Genomic DNA, 21136 nt, shown 5'->3' with positions numbered 1-21136 from the left:
AGGGGGAGGGGAAAAAAAAAGAAAGAAAACACAAACAGGGGGGAAAAAGGAAATTACATAGGTATTTTTCTCCTCCACTCTTTTTTTTCCCCTCATCCAGGCCAGTGTTTTAAGGGAGCAGAGGAGACCGGGGGAGCGGCTGGGCACGGAGGGGGCTCGGGCTTGGGGTGGGAGAGGGGCGGACCCCCATAGCCCCGCCCCCGAGCCCCGCCCCCAAGCGCCGTGCGCCCATTGGTCGGACACACCCCGATTATGCAAATGAGATGAGGGGGCGTGGCCGGCGGGCTGAGGGCGCTGGGCGCGCGGCGGGACTGAGGGGGCTGTGGCTCGCTCCGGCCGATCGGTGCCAGCTCCCGGCTCCGGGCAGCAGCCACCGCCCTCCCCGCGCCCTTGGGCGGGCGTCCTGCCCTGCCGCCACCCGCCCCGCCTCGCCCTGCCCCGCCCCCGCCATGCTTCCGTGGCTGGTGCCCCCGTGAGAGGCGAGCGGCGTTGCCGGCGGCCATGCAGGTCCTGGCAGGCTGGGCTGTGCTGGTGGCACTGGGCGAGTGGCTGTGGGTCGGTGGGGAGGTGCCGCTGGGGGACTTCTATCCCTTCGGGCCGGCCCAGGGCGACGCCGCCACGCGGAAGCAGGACGACGGTGGCTCCGAGCTCCGGCCCCTCTCCATCCCCTTCCCCTTCTTCGGTGCAGGGCACACCGGCCTCTATGTGAGTAATTTCCACTTATTTCTGTTTATTTCCTCCTATTCCCTCTTTCCCCCCTCCCTCTAATTCCCTCTTTTCTCTTTCTTTCTTCCTCTTCCCTTCCTCTTATTTCCTCTTTCCTGCCCTGCTTGGGTGAATCCGAGTTTCTTTGGGTGCAATCAGGTGGTCCCCAACGAACTGGGAACATCAGAGGAATAGCGGTGAGCCCTGGGCTGGGGGTGCATGCAGGATCCCTGGCTCAGTGTGGGGGTCCCCAGAGAGGATCCTGGCCCCACTGCCTTGGGAATGCTGGGCAAAGCCCTCACCCACGGTGGGGACCCTGGACTTAGCCCTGGCTGGAGCCTGGGTTACGTGCATACCCACACCTTTTGGGACCGGCCTGGTGACTCGCTAGGGGATCCCGACAGCAGGGAGCTGGGTACATCTGCTGGGCAAGAGCCCAGAGTTGATGTGCTGCAGCCTTTGCTGCAGTGGTGGCCTTTAGGGTGTTGGTGGGGCTCTGAGTGTGATGTAAAGACAGCTGCACTTTGGGCTCTCCACTCGGCACATCTGATTCCCTTGCCTTTCCCTGCACCCACTGGGCTGCTGGGATTACTGCTGACACACTCCCTTGCAACCCCTAAGCCACCGGGAGGGGACTGTGGCCAAAGAACTAGAGTCATGCCTGGCCCATCGTGTCCCCTGTAGCTGTGGCCAGAGGGGCAACCCCAAGTGCCTGGTTGTTCATGGAGTCTGTTGGGGGGGGTGCTGTCTTGCATCCAGAAGTGAGATTTGGACTCCCCATGCTGGTTTCAACCTGGCACAGTGAATCCTTTGGCGTCCTGATCCCATCTCCCTGGTTTGCTCTGGGCTTGATGACCCAGGGTGAGGTGGCAGAGGAGAGGGCTGAGCATTGCCTTAATGCCATCCCAGAACTGGGCTCCTGTACCATTCTGCTGCCTTGGCTCAGTGCAGGTCCTACTTGTTCGTGTTTTTCCCCTGATCAAAACACCAGCCCTGCCATCGGTTGGGAGGGATGCAGGCTTGGGGTTTGAGCCACCGTGGAAGGACAGAAGGGGCTGGGAGAAGCCAGGTGACATGATGGCTGTCCCATAGAGGTTCCACAGTGTAGCTGTAGGTCTTGGAGGGGCTGCAGAGATCAGAGGACAGTACATTCCCCTTCCCTGAACTGAGACCCCCACAGCTCTGCAGGACCAGCTTACCTGCCCCCAGCACAGAAGTCCATGTGGCAGGGGCCCTCCTCCCCAGGGAGCTGCTGTCCGGGAGGACTGGCACAGGGTTGAGTTCACCTGGAATTCTCTGTTCTCAAGGGCTGCCTTCAACCACCCCCCTTCTCCTTCACAAAAGCCAGCAACAACAACAAAAAAGCCCTTCTTGGCTCTGGTTCTCTCCCATCTTGCTTTAATCAAGGGAAGAATGTTCCTCTGCGGACACAGTGGGGTTACTGAGGCTTTGGGAAAACAGAATCCTCTTTCCCTTAGTCACAGTAAGGACAGCCCTGTGTTCAAATGGAGGGGCTATGAACCTTCCTCAGGGACTGGGGACCTCCCCCAGGGACTGCACAAGGCCATCACAGCTCAGTCCCCCATGCCTGGGTGTGTTGGCAGCTGGGGTGGAAGCATTTTGGCTTCTTCATTGCTCCTAGGGATGCTGGCTCCCAGTTCCTTTTTGGCACACGAGTGTGACACCACTGCCTGCCTGCGTGCCAGAGCTGCTCTCTCCAGTTGAGAACCTCTTGCCTGTACCAGGCCCCCTTTTCCATCCTGCAGCCCAGGGGCTTGCCAGAGCCAGACATTGCACACTGGAGAGCTTGGCTGGAGGCTGTGTGTTCCTGCCTGTCCCACAGTTGCTTGTGGGCTGGGGAACAGAGTGGCTTGGAGCTGACTGGATCAAGAGTGCTGTCAGGGCCTCCTCCAGGGAATTTGGGAGCTCAGGGTGAGAGTATTTCCCTTTGATCCCTGCCTCCTCCAGCTTGTCCAGGTATGCAGGGGGTATCTTCACCTTCCTAATTCCCACTGCATCCCCAAGTTGGGAGATAGCACTCCAGGCAGCAACATCCAAAAAAACTATTTCCAGTTTCCTTCCCTGTGCTGAGGCTGCCTCTGCCATGCATCCCAGAACCCTAATTGCCCCAATTAGTTAGTGCTGAGGAGCAGCTTGAAGTATCTCACCCTGGGGGTCTGGCATCCCCCATTTTAATGAGAGCATCCTGCTGCAACACTGGGGGCTTTGCATGGGGCGGCAGCACTTGGTCACCTGGGGATCAAGAGCCCGTTGGCTCACCCGGAGTGCTGTGCATGCCCGTGGATGGATTGCTGCCCAGCAAGGCTCCTCCCACCCTGGGCCAGTGCCCACATGGGCCAGTGCCCACAGCCCCCCTGCCAGGAGGGTCCAGCCCCATGGGCTGCCTGTGGGCCGTGAGACTGGGGAGCGAGCTCAGGCGCTCACCCCTGCCAAGAGCAGTGCCGTGAGCTGGCCCCAGGCACCGGGCACTGTTTGTTTTATGCGCAGGGCTCCTGCAGTTTTTGCAGCTGTTCCCCTTCCCCTGGCCCGGAGAACAGGGCTGGGTTTGTTCGGGCAGTGGCCCGTGGCCACGCTCCAATGAGCAGGCAGCTGGGGCGGGGGGCTGGGGGTGTTGTGGGTGCTGAGGCACGTCTCTGCTTCTAAGGACAGGAAGGGGAAGCGCTCCAATATTTGTGGAAAGGGGAGGGGAAGAGAAAGATGAAATGGAAAGCACCTCTAAAACATGGATTCCTGCTGGCAGCAGGAGTCAACTGTGGCCACCCGTTTCTTTCCCTTCCTCTCTGAAGGTAAACAACAATGGGATCATCTCATTCCTGAAGGAGGTCTCCCAGTTCACACCGGTGGCCTTCCCCATCTCCAAGGACCGGCGTGTGGTTGCTGCTTTCTGGGCAGATGTGGATAATCGGCGGGCGGGTGAAATATATTACCGAGAGAGCACCGAGCAGCCCATCCTGGAGAGAGCAAGCAGGGACATTGCCCAGTATTTCCCTGAGTTCCCAGGGTTTTCTGCACAGTGGGTCTTCATTGCAACCTGGTACCGAGTCACCTTCTTCGGGGGCAGCTCATTTTCACCAGTGAGTAGCTGAGGCAAAGCAGCCACCCCACCCGTGTACCTTCAGTGTGGTGCCAGCCCTTCCACTTGTGGCACAGTGCTGTCAGCAGAGTTCAGTTGACTGTGATGGGCTTCATCACGATACCTTGCTGTGACAGAGCAATAGTGGGCTGGCAGCACCAAACCCTCCTCTTTGTGCTGTGTGGAAGCTTTACACCATCAGCCTTCTTGGGCAAAAGTGAGGCACCTTTTGCCTCCCAGATGCTCAATATCCTTATTTTCCCCCATTTTTCCCATTCTTCTGAGGCGAGAAGCAAACTGTCCTAGCTCAGGATCACAAGTTAGGATTGAAAATAATTAAACTCTAATGCCCTTGCTCACAGAGGATTTGGGTTCAAGGAAACAGCCCTTTGCTGAATGTAGTTTCCGTCACTTTATTTTATGGCTGGTTCATTTTCCCTCACTGCTTTCCTCCCCTCCCTGCTGCAGGTAAATACTTTCCAGATTGTCCTCATCACGGATGGCAAGCTTTCCTTCACCATCTTTAACTATGAGTCCATCACCTGGACCACGGGTATGCACGCCAGCAGTGGGGGGGACTTTGCTGGGCTCGGTGGCATCGCGGCACAGGTAAGTGGCCAGTGTGGCCCCTGGGGTGCCTGGGTAGCACATCCACCCTTGTGAGCTCGTGGCTCCTGTTTGGGTTTCTTGGAGGTGGAAAATCTCTGCCTGCTTGGTTTTTTTTTTTCTTCTTCTTCTTCAGAGTTCTTAAATATCTGTGTGTGTGCTCTGGCTCCCAAAGCTGAGACCATACAGGGGGCTTTGTTATCCTGAAACCACAGATCTTTGCCTTGGCTGCTGCTTCATAGTCCCTTTTCCTTCCCAACCTCAGCCTTTAAGAGCAGCTGCCACAGCTAGCACAGCTTTTGCTTGTAGTTTTATTTCATCCCTGTTTGTGTTGTTGTGTTAAAGGGAAAAAAAGCCAACACCCACACCCGCAAAAACCCCAGTACCCACTTGGATGTGTGAATTTATCGACAGTTGATCCATGCTTGGCTCCCTGCTTGCCAGCCTGCAGCAGGCAGGATGTTGCAGGTGGAGAGGAAGTGAATGGGATTTGAATTCCCAGGAAGGAACTGAGCAGGCCAAGCAGGTCCACTTCACCCTGTTGTCCTGTCATGTGGACAGGGCTGAGCGCTGTGGCATGTGGAAGGGGAAAGTTGGTCTGAGTGGTACCACCAGTAGTGCCACCTGACAGGAGAGATGAGTCCAGATACTCCAGCTCCCATGCATTAGTGATGTCTCTTTACTCTCTGCGTTTGTCCTTCCAGGCAGGTTTTAACGCTGGTGATGGAAAGCGCTACTTCAACATCCCTGGATCCCGCACTGATGACATCGCTGACGTGGAGATGACGACAAATGTGGGTATCCCCGGGCGCTGGGTGTTCAGAATCGATGATGCCCAGGTGCAAGTGGGGGGCTGCAGCAATACAAGTAAGAGGACAGCAGTTAGGTTTACTTAACTCCCAACCCAACCCCACACTGTTCTCCAGCCCCATCTTTCCCTGCCTCAACCCCCACCTCCGCGGGGTGGAAGAGTTGTCTGGAAGGGCTTTGGGGAGGGAGGGGAGGCAGCTATGTGGGGACTGTCTTCAACACCAGCTGTGTTTGGGGATGGCACCCGTGGTTGCCCCAGGGCTGGGAATGGGCTGGGAGAACAAATGGGAAGGGGAGGAAGAGTTCTTAGTTTAAAGAAGCCTGTGGGGAGTGATGAGGGAGGCTGGGGAGGAGGTGATGTGCACAGTTGGGCCCCTGCCAGCCCACTGCCAGGCAGGGCATGAGGGACCAGCACCCTTGAGGGGTGCATATGTGCATCAGTCCTAGTATGTTGGGCTGAGCCAAGTGGAGGGCTGCTGAATGCCAGCCTGCCATGTGGAGCTTGGTTGCCAGGGCCTGGTCCGTGCTCTGCACTCCAGGGGTCCTGGCATGTCCCCCACAGAGCTGTTGGTCTCCGGTTCCTCATCCCTACTCCCCCCGGCCATGTTTCCCCACTCGTGATCTGTGTGTCTTGCGTTATCGGTGGATTTTCTGTACGTGGGCTCTCCCGTCCCCTTTCCCTCTGCCGTGAATGATACGTGAGGGCATGTTCATGTCCCCTCAGCCAGTGGAGCAGATCTTCTCCCCCCAGCCAGGCTGCAGACCTGTGCAGCCTTTCCCCCTTGCACAGGAGGAGTAAAACTGCCCCCTGTCCTAGGGGAGCCCGCAAGGAGCAGCCCCTGCCCCGCCATCAGGCAGGCAGCCCCATGGGCTCCCCAAGCACCCCAGGGAGCCGGGCGGGTGCAGGGAAAGACCCTGGCACTGGTGTGGCTGGAAGGTGGCAGGTGAGCCCTGCCAGGGGGGGCTGACAGGGGTCACTGCCTGTTCCCACAGCCTCTGTCTGCCTGACACTGCGGCCCTGCCTGAATGGGGGGAAGTGTATCGAGGACTGCATCACAGGGAACCCCTCCTACACCTGCTCCTGCCTGGCTGGTTTTACTGGGAAGAGGTGCCATGTTGGTGAGCGCTTTGCTGCAGGGAGCAGGCCTCGCTCCCAGTGTCACTGCTGCATGCTGGCAGTCTGTCTGTCCCCACCCTGAGTCCTGTCCCCACCCTGGGCTCTGTTTCAGATGTGGATGAATGCCTCTCCCACCCATGTCAAAATGGAGCTACCTGCCTCAACGGTGCCGGCAGGTTCACCTGCAGGTGTCCTCCAGGCTTCAGAGGCAACAACTGTGAGACTGGTGAGCAGTGCAGCACTTGAACACACAGTGTTCAGCACAGTGCTGAGACCCCAGGCTTGGGGGGCACTTCTACTCTTGGGAGGGCTCTTCAGACCAGGGCTTCTGCAGTAGCTGCTGGGCTCTAGCAATTTGTGACAGCCAACCTGGATTTCAGCTTGCTTCAGGCAGAAGAAGCTTTTCTCTGGCCGTGAGCCTTTCCTTCCTCTGACTTCCCTGAGGGCTTCACTCAGCATTGCTGCCAGCACTCTTTCACCATCACTCCCTTAGGCAGAAAAGCTGGCAGCCAGTGCTCAAACAAGCCTTGCAGGCCTGGCTTTTGCAGGTGATGCTCTGGTCCCAAGCTCTTCAAAGCCAGGGGAGACCCTCCCAATCCCTGGCAGGGGCTGTGGTTACAGGTTTTCCCCACTGCTGGCCTCCGCCTGCCAGTGGAAGTGCCGCCAAGGCATTTGGCTCCCAGCAAGCCGCTGCACCAGTGGAAAAGACGAGGAGGGACTTGACTTGTGGAGGAGGAAGGAAGGGAGGGAGAAATGCCCAGCAGAGCACACTGACATCCAGGAAGTGTGGTGGGATGGAACAGCTGAGCTGCCTAAGGACAAGTTTTGGGGACAGTCGTGACTGGGGGCATGGCCACTGTCTCCTGACAGAAGGTGCATGGATGGCTCCAGTCTGTGCTCTGCCTAGGCCTGGTATCATCGTATGTAGAGGGTGCCATGTGCTGGTCCTATGCCTAGGCTGACACCCCTGACACGTTTTATTATGTTATTCTGCAGCAGAATCACCATGTGAGAACAGGGTGTGCCAGAACGGTGGGAGTTGCCAGGTGGTAAACAGGACAGCAGCGTGCTTGTGCCAGTCGGGATACACAGGGGTGGACTGCCAAACAGGTGAGTGACAGAAACAGGTATGGGATGAAGATGGTGACATTTCATACCTTGGCAAGCTTCCTTCCCAGCCAGCTTCATTCCTGGATGTAGTTTTGGGAGGAGAATTCTTGGTATCGCCAGTGGCACCTTTTTTTTCTGTTCATCACCTTCACCCTCCTGAGCATCATCCAGGCTGGGGGGCACCAAGTGAGCTGGCTGTGCCTACACATGACCTGACCACCTTTCCTGGCCTCCCCTTGCAGAAGTGAACGAATGTGAGTCCAGCCCATGCCTGAATGGTGGGCACTGCATTGACCTGGTCGATAACTACACCTGTGTGTGCCTGGAACCCTTTGTGGGACAGCGCTGCGAGACAGGTGCCTTGTGCCCCAGGATGACCCACGGCAGGGGCTATCCCTCATGTTCTGCTGGCCATCATGGTCTCTCTCCCAGGCCCAGGCTCTCCCCATGCTCACTTCCTTGCTTTCCCCTCACCAGATTCATCTTCCTGCGAGGACCGGAGTTGCCAGAACCGGCAGACGTGCAACTACATCCGCCCTGGCCGCTATATCTGCACCTGCTCCCCGGGTTATTACGGCAGCAACTGCCAGTATGGTGCGTGAGGTTGTGCCTCTACCAGCCTGGCATGGGAACTGCAGTCAGGGCCACTAGGCAGGAATGGGCAAATGGCTGTAAAGGGGCTTTGTCAGTCGTAGGCACTGATGGTGCACAGCAGCCATAGTGCTGCCAGGAGGGAGCGCATTCCTGCAGGGCTGTTTGGCTGTGCTGGGACCTCCAGCAGGATCCCCAAGACAGAGAATATTCCAGCCCCAAACTGGACCTCTCCAGCTCAGGCTCCCCATTCCCCACAGGTGGGCCCCGCATGGCCAGTGCTTGCCTCTCGCACCCATGCCAGAACGCAGGCAGCTGTCTGGAGACTGAGCAGGGCTATGTCTGTGAGTGCCAGGAGGGCTACACTGGACAGGACTGTCGAGACCGTGAGTACCAACTGAGGGGACTTGCTAGTGGGGTGCAGCATCTCAAGGGGAGCCTTCATGCTCATGAGAGGGAGAAACAGCAGCCCCTGAGAGCTTGTTCAAGGCTCTGGGATTGAACAGAGGGTCTGTCCTGCTGGAGGAGGCTGTGCCTGTGTGGCTGAGGGCCTCAGGGCTGCTGCCCACCTGAGCTTCCCCTGTGAGTGGCATCTGGCAAGGCTGCTTTTCTGTCCCAGCCCTTAAGCAGGAGAGGTTCTGGGAAGCTCCTGTTTCCTCTCTTGCAGAGCTGTCTGAGGGCTGTGAGTGTCGTAATGGGGGCAGTTGTCTGGAGGGGAACGTCACCGTCTGCCAGTGTCTTCCTGGGTTTTTTGGTCTCCTCTGTGAATTTGGTAGGTGAAAGCTTCTTGCCTACTGTGTTCATTCCCTCTGGGATGCTTGAGTCAGGCAGCCTGTGAGTCAGCAAGGAGACACTGCCCATGCCTGAGCATAGCACAGCGCCAGGGGCACACGCTGAATTTCAGCCTGGAAATATTGTCACCTGCTGAGATGGCAATGCTTCCACCTCCATCACTCCCCCTTTGAGCTGTGCCTCTCCCAGCCTCTGCCTCAGCTCAGCTTATCTCCCATGAGAGGGGAGGGAGTTGTGGCCTTTGTGCACTTGCTTGCTGGAAGCTCACTGAGCATCCAGGCTGGGCATTGTCATTTGCATTGTCTGTGCCAGAGGATCTGTCCGTCTCATTGGACCCTGCAAAGTTAGGAGACTCCTGTTACCATATGGGTGTCCTCCTGCCACCGACTGAAGGAGGCTGGCTCTGGCCATATGTTTGCAGAAGTCACCACGACACCGTGCAACATGAACACGCAGTGCCCGGACGGCGGGTACTGCATGGAGTATGGCGGGAGCTACCTCTGTGTCTGCCACACCAACTACGGCACCAACCACAGTAAGACTCCACGGGGATGTGTGAGCAGCCCTGGGGTGGGGGTGAGCAGGGGTACCCTCACCAGCAGGAAAGCTGCCCTTGTACCCCTGGCCATATGTCCTCGGTGATGCCCTGTGTTTGGCTCTGCAGCGATGCCGTCCCCCTGCGACTCAGAGCCCTGCTTGAATGGGGGCTCCTGCAAGGTTCATGATGAATCATACATCTGCGAGTGTCCTCAAGGCTTTCTTGGCATGCACTGCGAGAAAGGTACCTCCACATTGCTCCCTGTGGCCCCAGCACCTGGCAGAGGTTGGGAGAAGGGCTTGGACCTTTTGGGGAGATGAATAGTTACTTGCAGAGCTGGAAGTTGATGCAGGTTTTCCCATCCCATCCTACAGGGTAGAGGGAGGGATTGAATGACTCCCTTCATGACAGCCAACATGAAGTTGTTTCCTGTACAACACCATCAGTGTTGGTGGTTTTTACTTACATGCTACAGCTTCTGCCCTTGGGAGCAGCCAGCTGCCTCCCAGCATCACGCACCTGTTGGCCCCCAATGCCCCAGCCCACATCTGCATGGGTGTAGTTCTTGTGGTGTTGCTGGACCCAGGATGCAGTCAGGTTTCCTGCAGCGAGGGTTTGTGGAGTGCTGGTGGGAAGCAGCAGCTCTGGGTGACCCCCCTCTGGGCGCTCTCTCTGCAGCCAAGCCTCGGCTCTGCAGCACGGGGCCCTGCCGCAACGGGGGCACCTGCAGGGAGGCGAATGGCGAGTACCACTGCACCTGCCCCTACCGCTTCACCGGCAAGCACTGCGAGATCGGTACAGCCCCTGGCCCCCACAGGGAGGAGAGGTGGCACTGTCCCACCAGGCTCACGCCCGCCTTGTGCCCCCAGGTAAGCCGGACCCCTGTGCGTCGGGGCCCTGCCAGAATGGAGGCACCTGTTTCCACTACATCGGCAAGTACAAGTGTGACTGTCCCCCAGGCTACACCGGCCGGCACTGCGAGATTGGTAGGTGTGAGGAGGGTGTGCCTCTGCCTTGGGGGATAATGGGCCTGACTGTCAGCAGCTTGCTGCTTGCTTTGAGCCTCCTTCCCTGCAACTCTTCCTTGTTTCCTGCTGGAAAGCGAAGAGGGCTGGCTCTGGTTTCATTCCTTCCTCTGCTCTTCTTTCAGTGCCCTCCCCTTGCTTTCTTAGCCCCTGTGAGAATGGGGCTACCTGTGAGGACCTCGGCGGGGGCTATGCTTGCACCTGCTCCGTGGGCTATGTAGGGAAGCACTGCCAGTTTGGTAAGGGTCTTGCATTTCCCCTGCCAGCTGGGGACTTGGGCCGCCTCTGTGGGCCCCATTCATCCCCTGTCTCTCCACAGAGGTCGACTGTGGCATCCCCAGTGAGGTGAAGCATGCCCAGGCTTCTTTCAACTCCACCAAGGTGGGCTCACTGGCTGAATACCAGTGTGAGCTGGGCTACATCCTCAGCCAGCACAACCATCCCCGTGTCTGCCGTGTGCCAGGTGTCTGGAGCGACCCCCCTGAATGTGATGGTGAGGAGTGCTGAGGAGTGGGCAAGCCCTGGGACACCATCCCTCCCAGTGGTCTGTGGTCACAACCATGGTTTGGTGACCCCAGGATATGTACTCCAGTTGTCTGCTGCCTTCCCCCCTGGGATCCCTGTCCTGTGCTCATGTCTCTTGCTTTGTCTCTCACTTGTTTAAATGCTTTTAGAGATTGACGAGTGCCAGTCACAGCCCTGCCTGAATGGTGGCCAGTGCAAGGATCGTGTCTCTGCCTTCCTGTGCTTGTGTGAACCAGGTTACACCGGCTACCACTGCGAGCTGGGTAAGAGACCATGCCAGGCATGCTCCAGGACTGTCACAATCCCTTCCTCACCCTCCAGCCCTTGGGAAAGCCCCAGTGGATTGCAAACTCCATTGCAAGCAGCTAGGTTACCAGGAGTTGTCAGTGCTTGGATCAACCTGAGGCAAGGGCTTCTCTCCCAGGACTCCCAGCCAGCTGATTTTCCACCAGGGAGACACTGCTCCTGATTGGGGACAATGGGCAGGGTGGGAGGTGATGGGACTCTGGTAGATGGCTCCAACCCAGTTCCCTGGGATCTGGCTGAGGACAGTGGTAGGAGAAGGTGGGCTGTTGGAAGTTAGATGAGGGGACATGACACAGGCACCCTATGGAATGGATCTCTTGGCAGAGCTCCACACTGCCAGTTGTCCCCAGGTGTCCCTGAAGGAACGTCCCTATGCCATGTGCTTCAGGGCAGGCCTGAGGCAGTAAGCATCCAGAAGCAGGGACATTCCTGGCCACTGGGCTTGGAGAGGCAAATTAGATGGGAAGGGTGCATGACATGTGGGAGAAGTGCTGCCTCTCCAAGCACCTGTCCCTAGCCACCTGTTGTCTCTTTGCTGAGCTGGTGCCTTTCTTCCTGCTGGACCCGCAGATGTTGATGAGTGCCAGTCAGAGCCATGCAAGAACAGCGGGACCTGCCAAGACCTCCCGGGGTCCTTTGCTTGCTTCTGTCCAGAGGGCTTCCTGGGGACCCAGTGTGAGACAGGTAGGGACTTTCCCTTTCCTGGGTCAGCGGGAGGCTGGACTGTGGGCACCATGCCAGGTGGGTGGTCACTGTCGTGGACACCTTGACCCCAGGCCATCACCTAGTTGCTCACTGTTGCACCTTCTTGCCTGTAGTTTTGGGGGCAGAGCTGAAACTGCTCTGATTGGGAGGGAACAAGGAATGAGGTGTCCAGCAGTGATGGACTCCCTTTCCAAGGTGTCCACCCCTTCCAGGGGATGTGAGCACCGTGGTGCACAGTGGGGAATTCAGTGTCTAGCCCAGCTGTGCCAATCCCTGGGCTATGCATCTGCCCTGCTGCCCCCTCGGGGGTCTGTTGCTGGTACATGGAAGCTGAGAGCTGGCTGCTGGCATGCTCACTTCTGGCCTTCTCCCACCTCCAGAAGTGGATGCCTGTGAGTCAGACCCTTGCCGAAATGGAGGGGAGTGTGAGAGCTATGGGGGCTCCTACCTCTGTGTGTGTCCAGAGGGTTTCTTCGGCTACCACTGTGAGACAGGTGAGGCAGGCAGGCACGGCAGCGCGGGGTGTCCCCAGGGTCAGTGGCACTGCTGACCCTGCCAAACCTGGCACCTCTCCCACAGCCAGTGACCCGTGCTTCTCCAGCCCTTGTGGGAGCAGAGGCTACTGCCTGCCCAGCAATGGCACCCACACCTGCACCTGCAAAGTCAGCTACACAGGCAAGAACTGCGAAAAAGGTAAAGGCCCTCAGGAGCGGCACCAGGATATAATGTGGGGCTTGACACCAGCCTGGCAGTGCTCACCGCCCACGAGGGGCTCAACACCATCCGGGAGCAGCAGCACTCCTTGAGGCGGGCAGGGCTGGGGGCTCGCCTTGGGGTGTGCCACACCAATGCCATGGGTGGGTGCTAGCATGCTGGATTGCTGCTATAGGTACCGAGCTTGGCACCAGGACATGAGGGGCAGATTTCCCCTGCAGCAATGGCAATCTCTCAGATGCCCTCAGGAGAGGAGGCAGAGCATCCGAGGGAAGCCTCTTGGCACTGGCCTCCCCTGAATCTCTCACCCCATCCTGCAATGGCACGTGACTGGCCACCAGTGATACCAGGGAATGCTCCTGGTGTCCTGGCTCCTCCTGTGCCCACTGAGCCAGGGGTGGCTTTATACCCAGAGAGCCCCTGCCAGGTGTGCCAAGTGAGAGAAGTGAGGACCTTGTCCTCTTATCGCCGCTGTTCTGCCGCTTGCTGACAGGGTCTGTTCTCTAAAGATTCATGGCATTACCTCTCCCCTTTGCTTTTGCACACACCCTGAAGAATTGCTGCCACCAACCTCATTAAAGGTGGAAAGGGTGGAGGACACTGGTGTGTTGATTTCTTGGCACCCACCTGAGGACGCAGCTGCCAGGCAACTCATTGACGGCTACGCCGTGACGTACGTATCCCTCGACGGCTCTTACCGCAGGACAGATTTTGTGGACCGAAGTCGTTCTGCCCACCAATTGCGGGCACTAACCTCCGGCAGAGCCTACAATATTTCTGTCTTTTCAGTCAAACGCAACGTGAACAACAAGAATGATATCAGCAGGCCCATCATGCTCACCACGCGCACTAGTGAGTAGCGTCCCCAGGGGGATCACGGTCGTGAGCGTGTGCGCGGCCCCTGCAGGTGCCAGGGTTTGTGCTGCCACCTTCAGCCTGCCACCAGCTCCAGCATGGTATCAAACCTGGCAGGTTTGCTGGTGCAGATCCCAAAATCCAGCAGGGGGACTCTGGAAAGTGCTTGACACAGAGAATCGCTGTTTTCTTTGCTGTGAGTAAAAGGCCTGACACCCTGTGGCTCACCGTGTGCAGGGGCTGTAAGGGAGCTTGCAGCGGGGATTGCTCCTGAACCCTGTTTATTGGGGCCAGGCTGTTCTGCTCCTCGTCACTGTGCCCAGGAGAGTATGAGGAGCCCCCATGCAAGCCAGGCAGCAGGGGGCAATCCTGTGGACCAGTCACCCTGCCATACTGCTGGGCTTGGCATGGGAACATGCCACCAAGGGCAGGAGCTGTCAGGGACCTCTGCTTCATGAGTGGAGGAAGGGGCACAGTGATGCCTCTGGGGCATGAACAGGCAGAGCAGCTTTGATCCCACTTTCTAGGGCAGGCAGGTGTGGAAACCAAATGCCAACAGGATAGAGGGAATCAGACATAGGAAAGAAGATGGCCTCTGATGAGAGGAGAACGGTGGTGGTAAAGCCCGTAAGCCACATCTCCTACAGCAGGCTGAGACCAAGTGAAGCCCAGGAGAGGAGATGGCAGCATAGTGCTGGGCACAGCATCTCATGGGGCCTCAATCCATGGCTGGATGTCAGGGTCAGGATGAAGTCTGCCACGGACTTAGCAGTCACTAGTGGGGTTCCCCAGGGCACAGTTTGGGGCCGGTCCTGTTTAATGTATTTACTGATGGTCTGGACCTAGCGATTTTGTGTACCCTCAGTAAATTTGTAGACAATACCAAGTTGGATGGGAGTGTTGATGTGCTTGAGGGTAGGAAGGCTCTGCAGAGAGACCTTGGCACACTCAATCAAAGGGCCAAGGACAACAGCATGATGTTCAGTAAGGCCAAGTGTTGAGTCCTGCACTTGGGTCACAGCAACCTCCTGCAGCTCCAGGCTGGGGGAGGAGTGGCTCAAGGGAAAGGGACTAGGGGGTGCTGGTTGACAGCTGGCTGAACATAAACCAAGAGTGTGCCCAAATGGCTAAGAAGCCAATGGCATGTTGACCTGTATCAAGAGCAGCATGGCCAGCAGGACTAGGGAGGTGACCATCTCTCTGCACTTGGCGCTGTTGAGGGTGCAGTTGCATTCAGTTCTGGACCCCTCACATGAAAAAGGATATTGAGGTGCTGGAGCATGTCCAGAGAGGACAACAAGGCTTGTCAAGGGTCTAGAAAACATATCTTATGAGGAACAGCTGAGAGAACTGGGTTTGTTTAGCTTTGAAAAGAGGAGGCTCAGAGAAACCTCTCTGCTCTCCAAAACTCCGCAGCAGGAGTGTGGTGGAGGCTGATTTCTTCTGTTGTGCCTGCGGAGAGGGAACAACAGGAAATGGCCTAGAGCCAAGATGGGAGATTCATATTAGATAGTAAAAAAATTTTTCACTCTTTGAGTGGTCAAACACTGGAATAAGATGTCCAGGGAGGTGGTAGAGTCACCATCCCTGGAAGTGTTGGGAGGCATCCAGATCTGGTGCTGCGTGATGTGGTTCAGAGGTTACAGTGACAGTGCTGGGAGGATGGTTGGACTGGATGATCTCCTAGGTCTCTTCCAGCCTTGATGAGTCTACGTTTAGGGCCCATACCTGGGCATTGCAGCCCCTTTGGTGCTGTGGTAGGGCGCTGGGGCAGGGGGAACAGCCTCAGAGTGCTTTGAGTAGCACGAGGCCCTGTGGGTGGGCAGATAGATGGGCCTCGCACCTGCCTGGAGGCTGTTAGGACAGGAGAGCCTGAATTCAGGGGGAGAGGTGGCACTGAGCTGTTCCACTGGGAAAAGTGATCCAGAGGTGCCAGCAGGACCTCCCTTGGGAGTGCATGGGGAAGGGATGGGGTGACCCACAATGACCACAGTCCTTTCTGCTTGCTCCGGCCAGGACCGCGTCCGGTGGAAGGCTTTGAGATCACGAATGTGACTGCCAGTGCCATCACGGTGCAATGGGCTCTCCACCGACTCCAACATTCCACTGTCAGTAGGGTGAGGGTCTCCATCCGCCACATGGGGGACCTGGCAGGCCGCACTGTGGAGCTGAACAGCAGCGTGGCCAAGTACACCTTCCTGTGAGTGGGGTGCTGCTGGGTGCCAGGGCGCTGGCTCACTCAGGTTACCCCTTCCCACCCTATCTTTTTCCTCCACAGGGACCTGCAGCCAGGAGAGAGATATATCATCCATGTCACAACGCTGAGTGGCCTGGGAGTGGAGGACCACCCTTCAGAGAGCCTGGCCACACCCCCTTTTCATGTGTGGACAAGTGAGTGAGGTCGGCTTTGCGATCCATGGGCTTAGCAGGAAAGCTGTGGGGAGGGAGAGGTGTGGGAGCTGCCAGACTGTCTGGCCAGCACAGAAGGTAGGAGGTGTGCAGGTAGGCCTGGGGCTGCCAGGAAAGACACTGGCATGTCCTCTCCTGTCAAATGTTCAGTCTCTGAGACCAGCATGTGCCCGATTCATACCCTGTTATCTGGCAGTCAGAAAGCAAGGACTGACCTGGGTGCCAGGGTGCAGTGAGGCTCTGTCTGTCTTGGCAAGTACCTGAACATCCCCTCACTGTGCACCCCATGGCTGGAGCAGGCTCAGGGCTGGTGTGGTCCGTGCCAGGCAAGCTGGGGCCCTGGCATACTTGTAAGGTGATGTGAGCAAGTAGGGCAGTGGCCATTCAGGGGCACCAGCTCTGACCACTTTCCTCCCCATCCCCTGCCTGCTGCAGGGCCTCTCCCCCCACAAAACCTCACCGCCTCCCATGTCACCGCCACCTCTGTGTCCATGGCGTGGGAGCAGCCTCCCGTTGGCACCATGGAGGGGTACATCATCAATGTCACCACTGCTCAGAGCGTCAAGAGCCGCTACGTGCCTAACGGGAAACTTGTGTCCTACACGGTGCGGGACCTGCTGCCTGGGCAGCGCTACCACCTGTCCTTGACAGCTGTGCAGAACACTGAGCAAGGCCAGGTGCACAGCGAGCCCATCCACCTCTATGTCAACACCTGTAAGTGTTCCCGGGGCTCTGCTGGATTGCTGCAGCACAAGGGAGGCAATGGGATGAAGCAGAGCAGGGGTTGGAAACCAATTGGCCAACAGAGTGATGAGCCTTTGCTGCCCCAGTGCTGCGTGTCTGCAGCAGGCTGTGGGGACAAGGCACAGGTCCACTGGAATGGGGGGTGGGGGTTGTAGGGTTAGTGAAGGGCAGATGCAGAGCTCCAGCTTCGTGATGGGCACCTGCATGTCTGGTGTGTGGAGTGTCCATGTGTCACCTGGCAGCCTGGGGATGATGGGATGGGACGGGATGGGATGGGACGGGACGGGACGGGACGGGACGGGATGGGATGGGATGGGATGGGATGGGATGGGACGGGACGGGACGGGACGGGACGGGACGGGACGGGATGGGATGGGATGGGATGGGATGGGACGTCAGTTGCTGGCTCACATTGCCTCCATTAAGCCTCGTCCTTCGGTCTGCAGTGCAGAGGGATGGGGCTCCAGAGAGACGATGGAGCCAAGCTGGGCACCCCCGGGTTCTTCGAAACAGGCTGCCCCCAGCTTTCCTGCCTGAGCTCCGCCTGCTGGCAGATCATGACACAGCTGAGGAGCCCTCACCAGCCCCCAGGTAGGCACTGCTTCAGCACTCTTGGCTCTTCCACTTGGCCCAAGCACTAGGCTGAACCAGTCCCTTAATTACCCAGCTTTCATACCCAGGTCTGTCTAGGGTCAAGCCATGCTCCTGCTGGGGTGCAGCCTCTTGCCCATCCACTGGGATTCTCAGCTGGCCAGGCCCCTTACCCTGAGAGCAGTTCCTGCATAGGACTTGCAGAGAACCTGATGCCACCTGATGAATGCTTTATGCAGATGCCATGAGCCTCAGCACACAGAGCCTGGGGGATTTGCAGTGCCCCATTCCCTTATGGTTCTCCTGTCCCAGGTTCACAGAGCTGGTGGATGGCAGAGGGAGGATCAGCACCAGGTTTGGCACTGCGCTGGGAAAATCCATCACTGTGAAGACACGTAAGTGCTCTTGTGCCTTTGTGTCCTGCTCCTGTGATCCAGTAGCATCTCCTGCACCTCCCTGCAAGCTGAGGTGGCAGCCAGGCAGGCTGCTGTAGAGCTGGGGGAGCTATAGAGGAGGGTGGAACCCTCTCACCTGGCCCTGGGCAGGCAAACATTTGTTCTGCTTTTTAGACCCCTGCCTGAGGAGAGGGGTGACTGGCTGGGGGAGCCCAGAGAAGGGCTCTTGCTGATGGGAGGCAATGCTGACTGTAGCACAGCTGCCTTTCTTCCCTGCCAGCAGCAGCAGGGGCCCGAGCAGTGGCTCCATAGCCTTCCAGTGCAGCCCCTGCCTGCCCAGCAGCCTCAGCCCCCACTGTGAAGAACAGCCTCACACCCAAAGAGGGTACCTTGGTGAGAAGCCACTTACTAGTCCAGACCTAGCCCCCATTTTCTATCCCCAGAAGACTGGGGATAGCAGTGCCAACCCAAAATAGCCTAAAGCAATTGTGAACCCCAAACCACAGGGTGGGTAGGGAGCCTGGCACACCTGAGGGTAGCCCTTGTCCTCACTGCACATCCTAGTTCTGGCCCTGCTGCCCCAGGACTCTGTGTCCCAGGACTCTGTGTCCAAGACCTTTCCAGGAGGAGTGAGAATGTCACCCTGATTCTAGGGATGCCAGCTGGGGAGGACTAAACTACTGCCTCAGGCCTGACCAGTGCCCCAAAGCTGCAGGCAGCCTGGATCCCATTGGAAGGGCTGCCTTTGGGTCTGGCTTTGGCCTGGAAGGTGACATTTAATCCTCTCATTGTCCAGAGCCAGAGGCTCCAGTGAAGCTGGAGAACACAGAGGTGTCCAGCTGGGACAGCCTGGCACTGCAGCTGCGTGAGGCAAAGAGCAAGAGTAAGTCCCAGGGGAGACCCACAGCAGCAGGAACCCAGCCCTGGCCCCACAGGCAACGTGCTCAGCACCAGCCTGCCCTCCTTGGAGGGATGGCAGGCACCTCTGCTCACCTGCTTTTCCTGGGAGCACCCTGGCAATGCCAGGGGCTTGGCAGGGCTGAGCTGTGGCCCCAGGCTCTGATGGTCGAGCGTGTTTTGCAGGAGAGGGGCAGAACTGCTCCAAGAATCCCTGCAGGAATGGAGGCACCTGCACCAGAGATGACGAGTCCTACCACTGTGCCTGCCAGCCAGGGTTCAAGGGCCGGGTCTGCCAGCTGGGTGAGTGCCAGGCTGTGCTGGAGAGCCAAGCTCCCTCCTGCTGTGCGAGGCTGGTGGCTGTCCCTGTCACAGGTCCCCTAGGATGTAGGTCACCCAGCACACCCTGCCAGCACCCAGGGGTTCCCACAGTGCCCAGGTTTTGCTAGAGATCTGTGTCATGCTGGCAGCTGAGAGAGGGGCTGGGATCTAGTTTGAGGAGATATGAGTACAGGTCTGGTCCCTGCTCCTGGCTGAGCTCTCTGCCTCTGCCTGGCAAGCCAGGCCCCTGCCTTACCCAGAGAGTTACATAGGCAGTGTGAGGCTGGGGGACTCTGCTTCTACTGGTTGGCTTCTACTGGCTCTGTTGAGGCCAGCCCTCCAGCATGGCCAAGTAGCCAGGGGGACCTCACCAGACCTTTGCCATAAGGCACAGGCAGGCAGGGCCAGATATGGGCTCAGTGATAGCTCCCCTCTCCTATTCCCCAAGCAGCCTGCAAGAAGGTGCCACACTCGTGCACACGGCTGTACTCGGAAACCAGGTCATTCCCAGTGTGGGAAGGAGGCACCTGCCACTATCTGTGAGTACTGCCTGCAGGTTATGCTCCCCCCTTCCCCTTGTGCTCTGAGCTGGGGATGTGTCCCTGCAGCTCAGCTTTGGGGAAGGGACAGTGAGCACAAGGCCGTCTCCAACCCCAGCTGGCAGTTGCCCCCTACCCAGCACAGGCTGAACAGCCTGGCATGCCCCTGTGGCTACCCCAGCTGTGCATCAGGGCAGGGTGTTACTGAAGTGACAGCTCCATACTGGTGTTACCCACCCACGTGGTGGCAGCAAGGTTGGATTTGGTGTGTGTGACCCCCAGACAGCAGCAGATCCCATCCAGCTCCTGGCTGTCTCTCCATCTGTGAGCAGAGGGCTGGGAGAGCCCTGATGAAGCACCAGGGCATGGGGGGCTTCTGCTCTGCCCCTGCCTCCCTGGGATGGAGGCACAAAGGCCTGGCTGGGATCAGCCCTCTGGCACAGCAGGCTGAGGTTGGCTACTGCAGCCTGGAAGGAAATAGGGGAAACACCCAGATTTCCCCTTCACTCTCATCAAAGCACATCTCTCCCTTTTGTTCCCTACACTCATGTCTCCACTGTGTGTGTAGGTCCAGGAGAGTCTACAAGGTACACCAGGACATCTGCTACAAGGAGAGCTGTGAGAGCACCAGTTCCAAGAGGACAAGCAGCAGGTACAGCCCACAGCAACACACTGAATATGCCAGCCTTCCTGTGGTCCTGGACAGGAGGATGTGGCTGGCTGGTGTGCCCCAGCATGCATGGGAACTCCCAAGCTGGGGGTGGACTGGTAGAGGGGTACAGACATCATCAAGGCTTGGATGCCAGTGCCATGTGCTTGCCTGTGAGCAATGGCCAAGGGGCATGGGGCTGACGGTGCTGTCCTCCCTTCTCTTCCAGAAAGCCAAGCAACAGTCACACACTGAAGGAGCCCTAGAAGTAAGTACCTGCTCCAGCCCTCCTCAGATGCAGGCAGGGGCTGTTATCATGCAGGGAGCCAGGGAGATGGGTGCAAGCCAGGGCACAACCCTGGCTCATGCAACCATGTTGAGGGGGTGTGAGGGCTTATGGCTGAGGGCTCCTGGTTGTGGCTGGGGTAGAGAAGGAGGCAATGCTCTGCTTCCCCCTGCCTCTGCAGCTCCACAAACAAGAGATTCCTGCACAGAAAGGGCCAGGCAAAGGCTGGAGTCCTGGAGACAGCAAGGTCCCCTTCTCTCAGCACAAGACTGGTGCACAGGGTGGGAAGAGGCCAGCTGTGGGGCATCTGGCAGACTCTGCACACCAGCTCATTTTACTCCTGCTCCTCCACAGGGTTTAAAGCAGTAGAAGCTTCGTCTTTCCACATCTAAGGGCTTTTTGAACACCAGGAAGATCAGATCTGCTCACTGGGTTGAACACAGCAGGGGAGCCTTCCTGCCTGGTGTCAACCTCTCCCTCTCCTCCAGCCCATTAGGGATACGCAGCTGGATCAGCACACTGAGTAGTGCTCCCTTTCCCCCACCATGGCCCAGCACTGCCTTTGCTGGACCCCTCTCTGCCCCTGAGGAGCTGAGCACCAGTGCCCCTTGAGGGGGCCAGCCCTGCTCAGCACCCCCAGCCACTCTGCACAAGCAACGGGCTCCCCGCTTCAATCTGGGATCAGCCCAGCTCCTTGCCAACAGCATCTGCACCAATCTGTTTTCATAATCCAAGGTTATAAATTACCTATAACCCTCAAATAAAACAGTTTAATGCAGACCAAAAAGCTTTAGCCATCACCTGAAATCTGG

At 57.9% G+C, this 21136-nt stretch overlaps 1 protein-coding gene across 1 annotated transcript; it reads left to right on the top strand.

Annotated features, from left to right (window-relative positions):
* The first annotated feature begins 501 nt into the window (after positions 1 to 501).
* On the top strand, positions 502 to 20806 carry SNED1 (sushi, nidogen and EGF like domains 1). The gene is made up of 33 exons (XM_062498950.1): positions 502 to 705; positions 3513 to 3800; positions 4268 to 4408; positions 5110 to 5272; positions 6209 to 6334; positions 6445 to 6558; positions 7329 to 7442; positions 7685 to 7798; positions 7920 to 8036; positions 8294 to 8419; positions 8701 to 8805; positions 9247 to 9360; positions 9490 to 9606; positions 10042 to 10158; positions 10233 to 10349; positions 10514 to 10627; positions 10708 to 10881; positions 11063 to 11176; positions 11790 to 11903; positions 12305 to 12418; positions 12504 to 12617; positions 13194 to 13490; positions 15510 to 15693; positions 15772 to 15884; positions 16338 to 16616; positions 17093 to 17237; positions 17550 to 17632; positions 18429 to 18515; positions 18716 to 18832; positions 19299 to 19389; positions 19958 to 20041; positions 20268 to 20306; positions 20679 to 20806. The coding sequence occupies exons 1-32, from the start codon at positions 502 to 504 to the stop codon at positions 20302 to 20304; spliced, it is 4338 nt and encodes a 1445-aa protein (XP_062354934.1). The 3' UTR covers positions 20305 to 20306; positions 20679 to 20806.
* The last annotated feature ends 330 nt before the right edge of the window (positions 20807 to 21136 follow it).

This window comes from Cinclus cinclus, chromosome 10, assembly GCF_963662255.1.
Source record: "Cinclus cinclus chromosome 10, bCinCin1.1, whole genome shotgun sequence".
In the NCBI taxonomy this organism is placed as follows: domain Eukaryota; kingdom Metazoa; phylum Chordata; class Aves; order Passeriformes; family Cinclidae; genus Cinclus; species Cinclus cinclus.
This window is presented reverse-complemented; position numbering and strand designations above follow the sequence as displayed.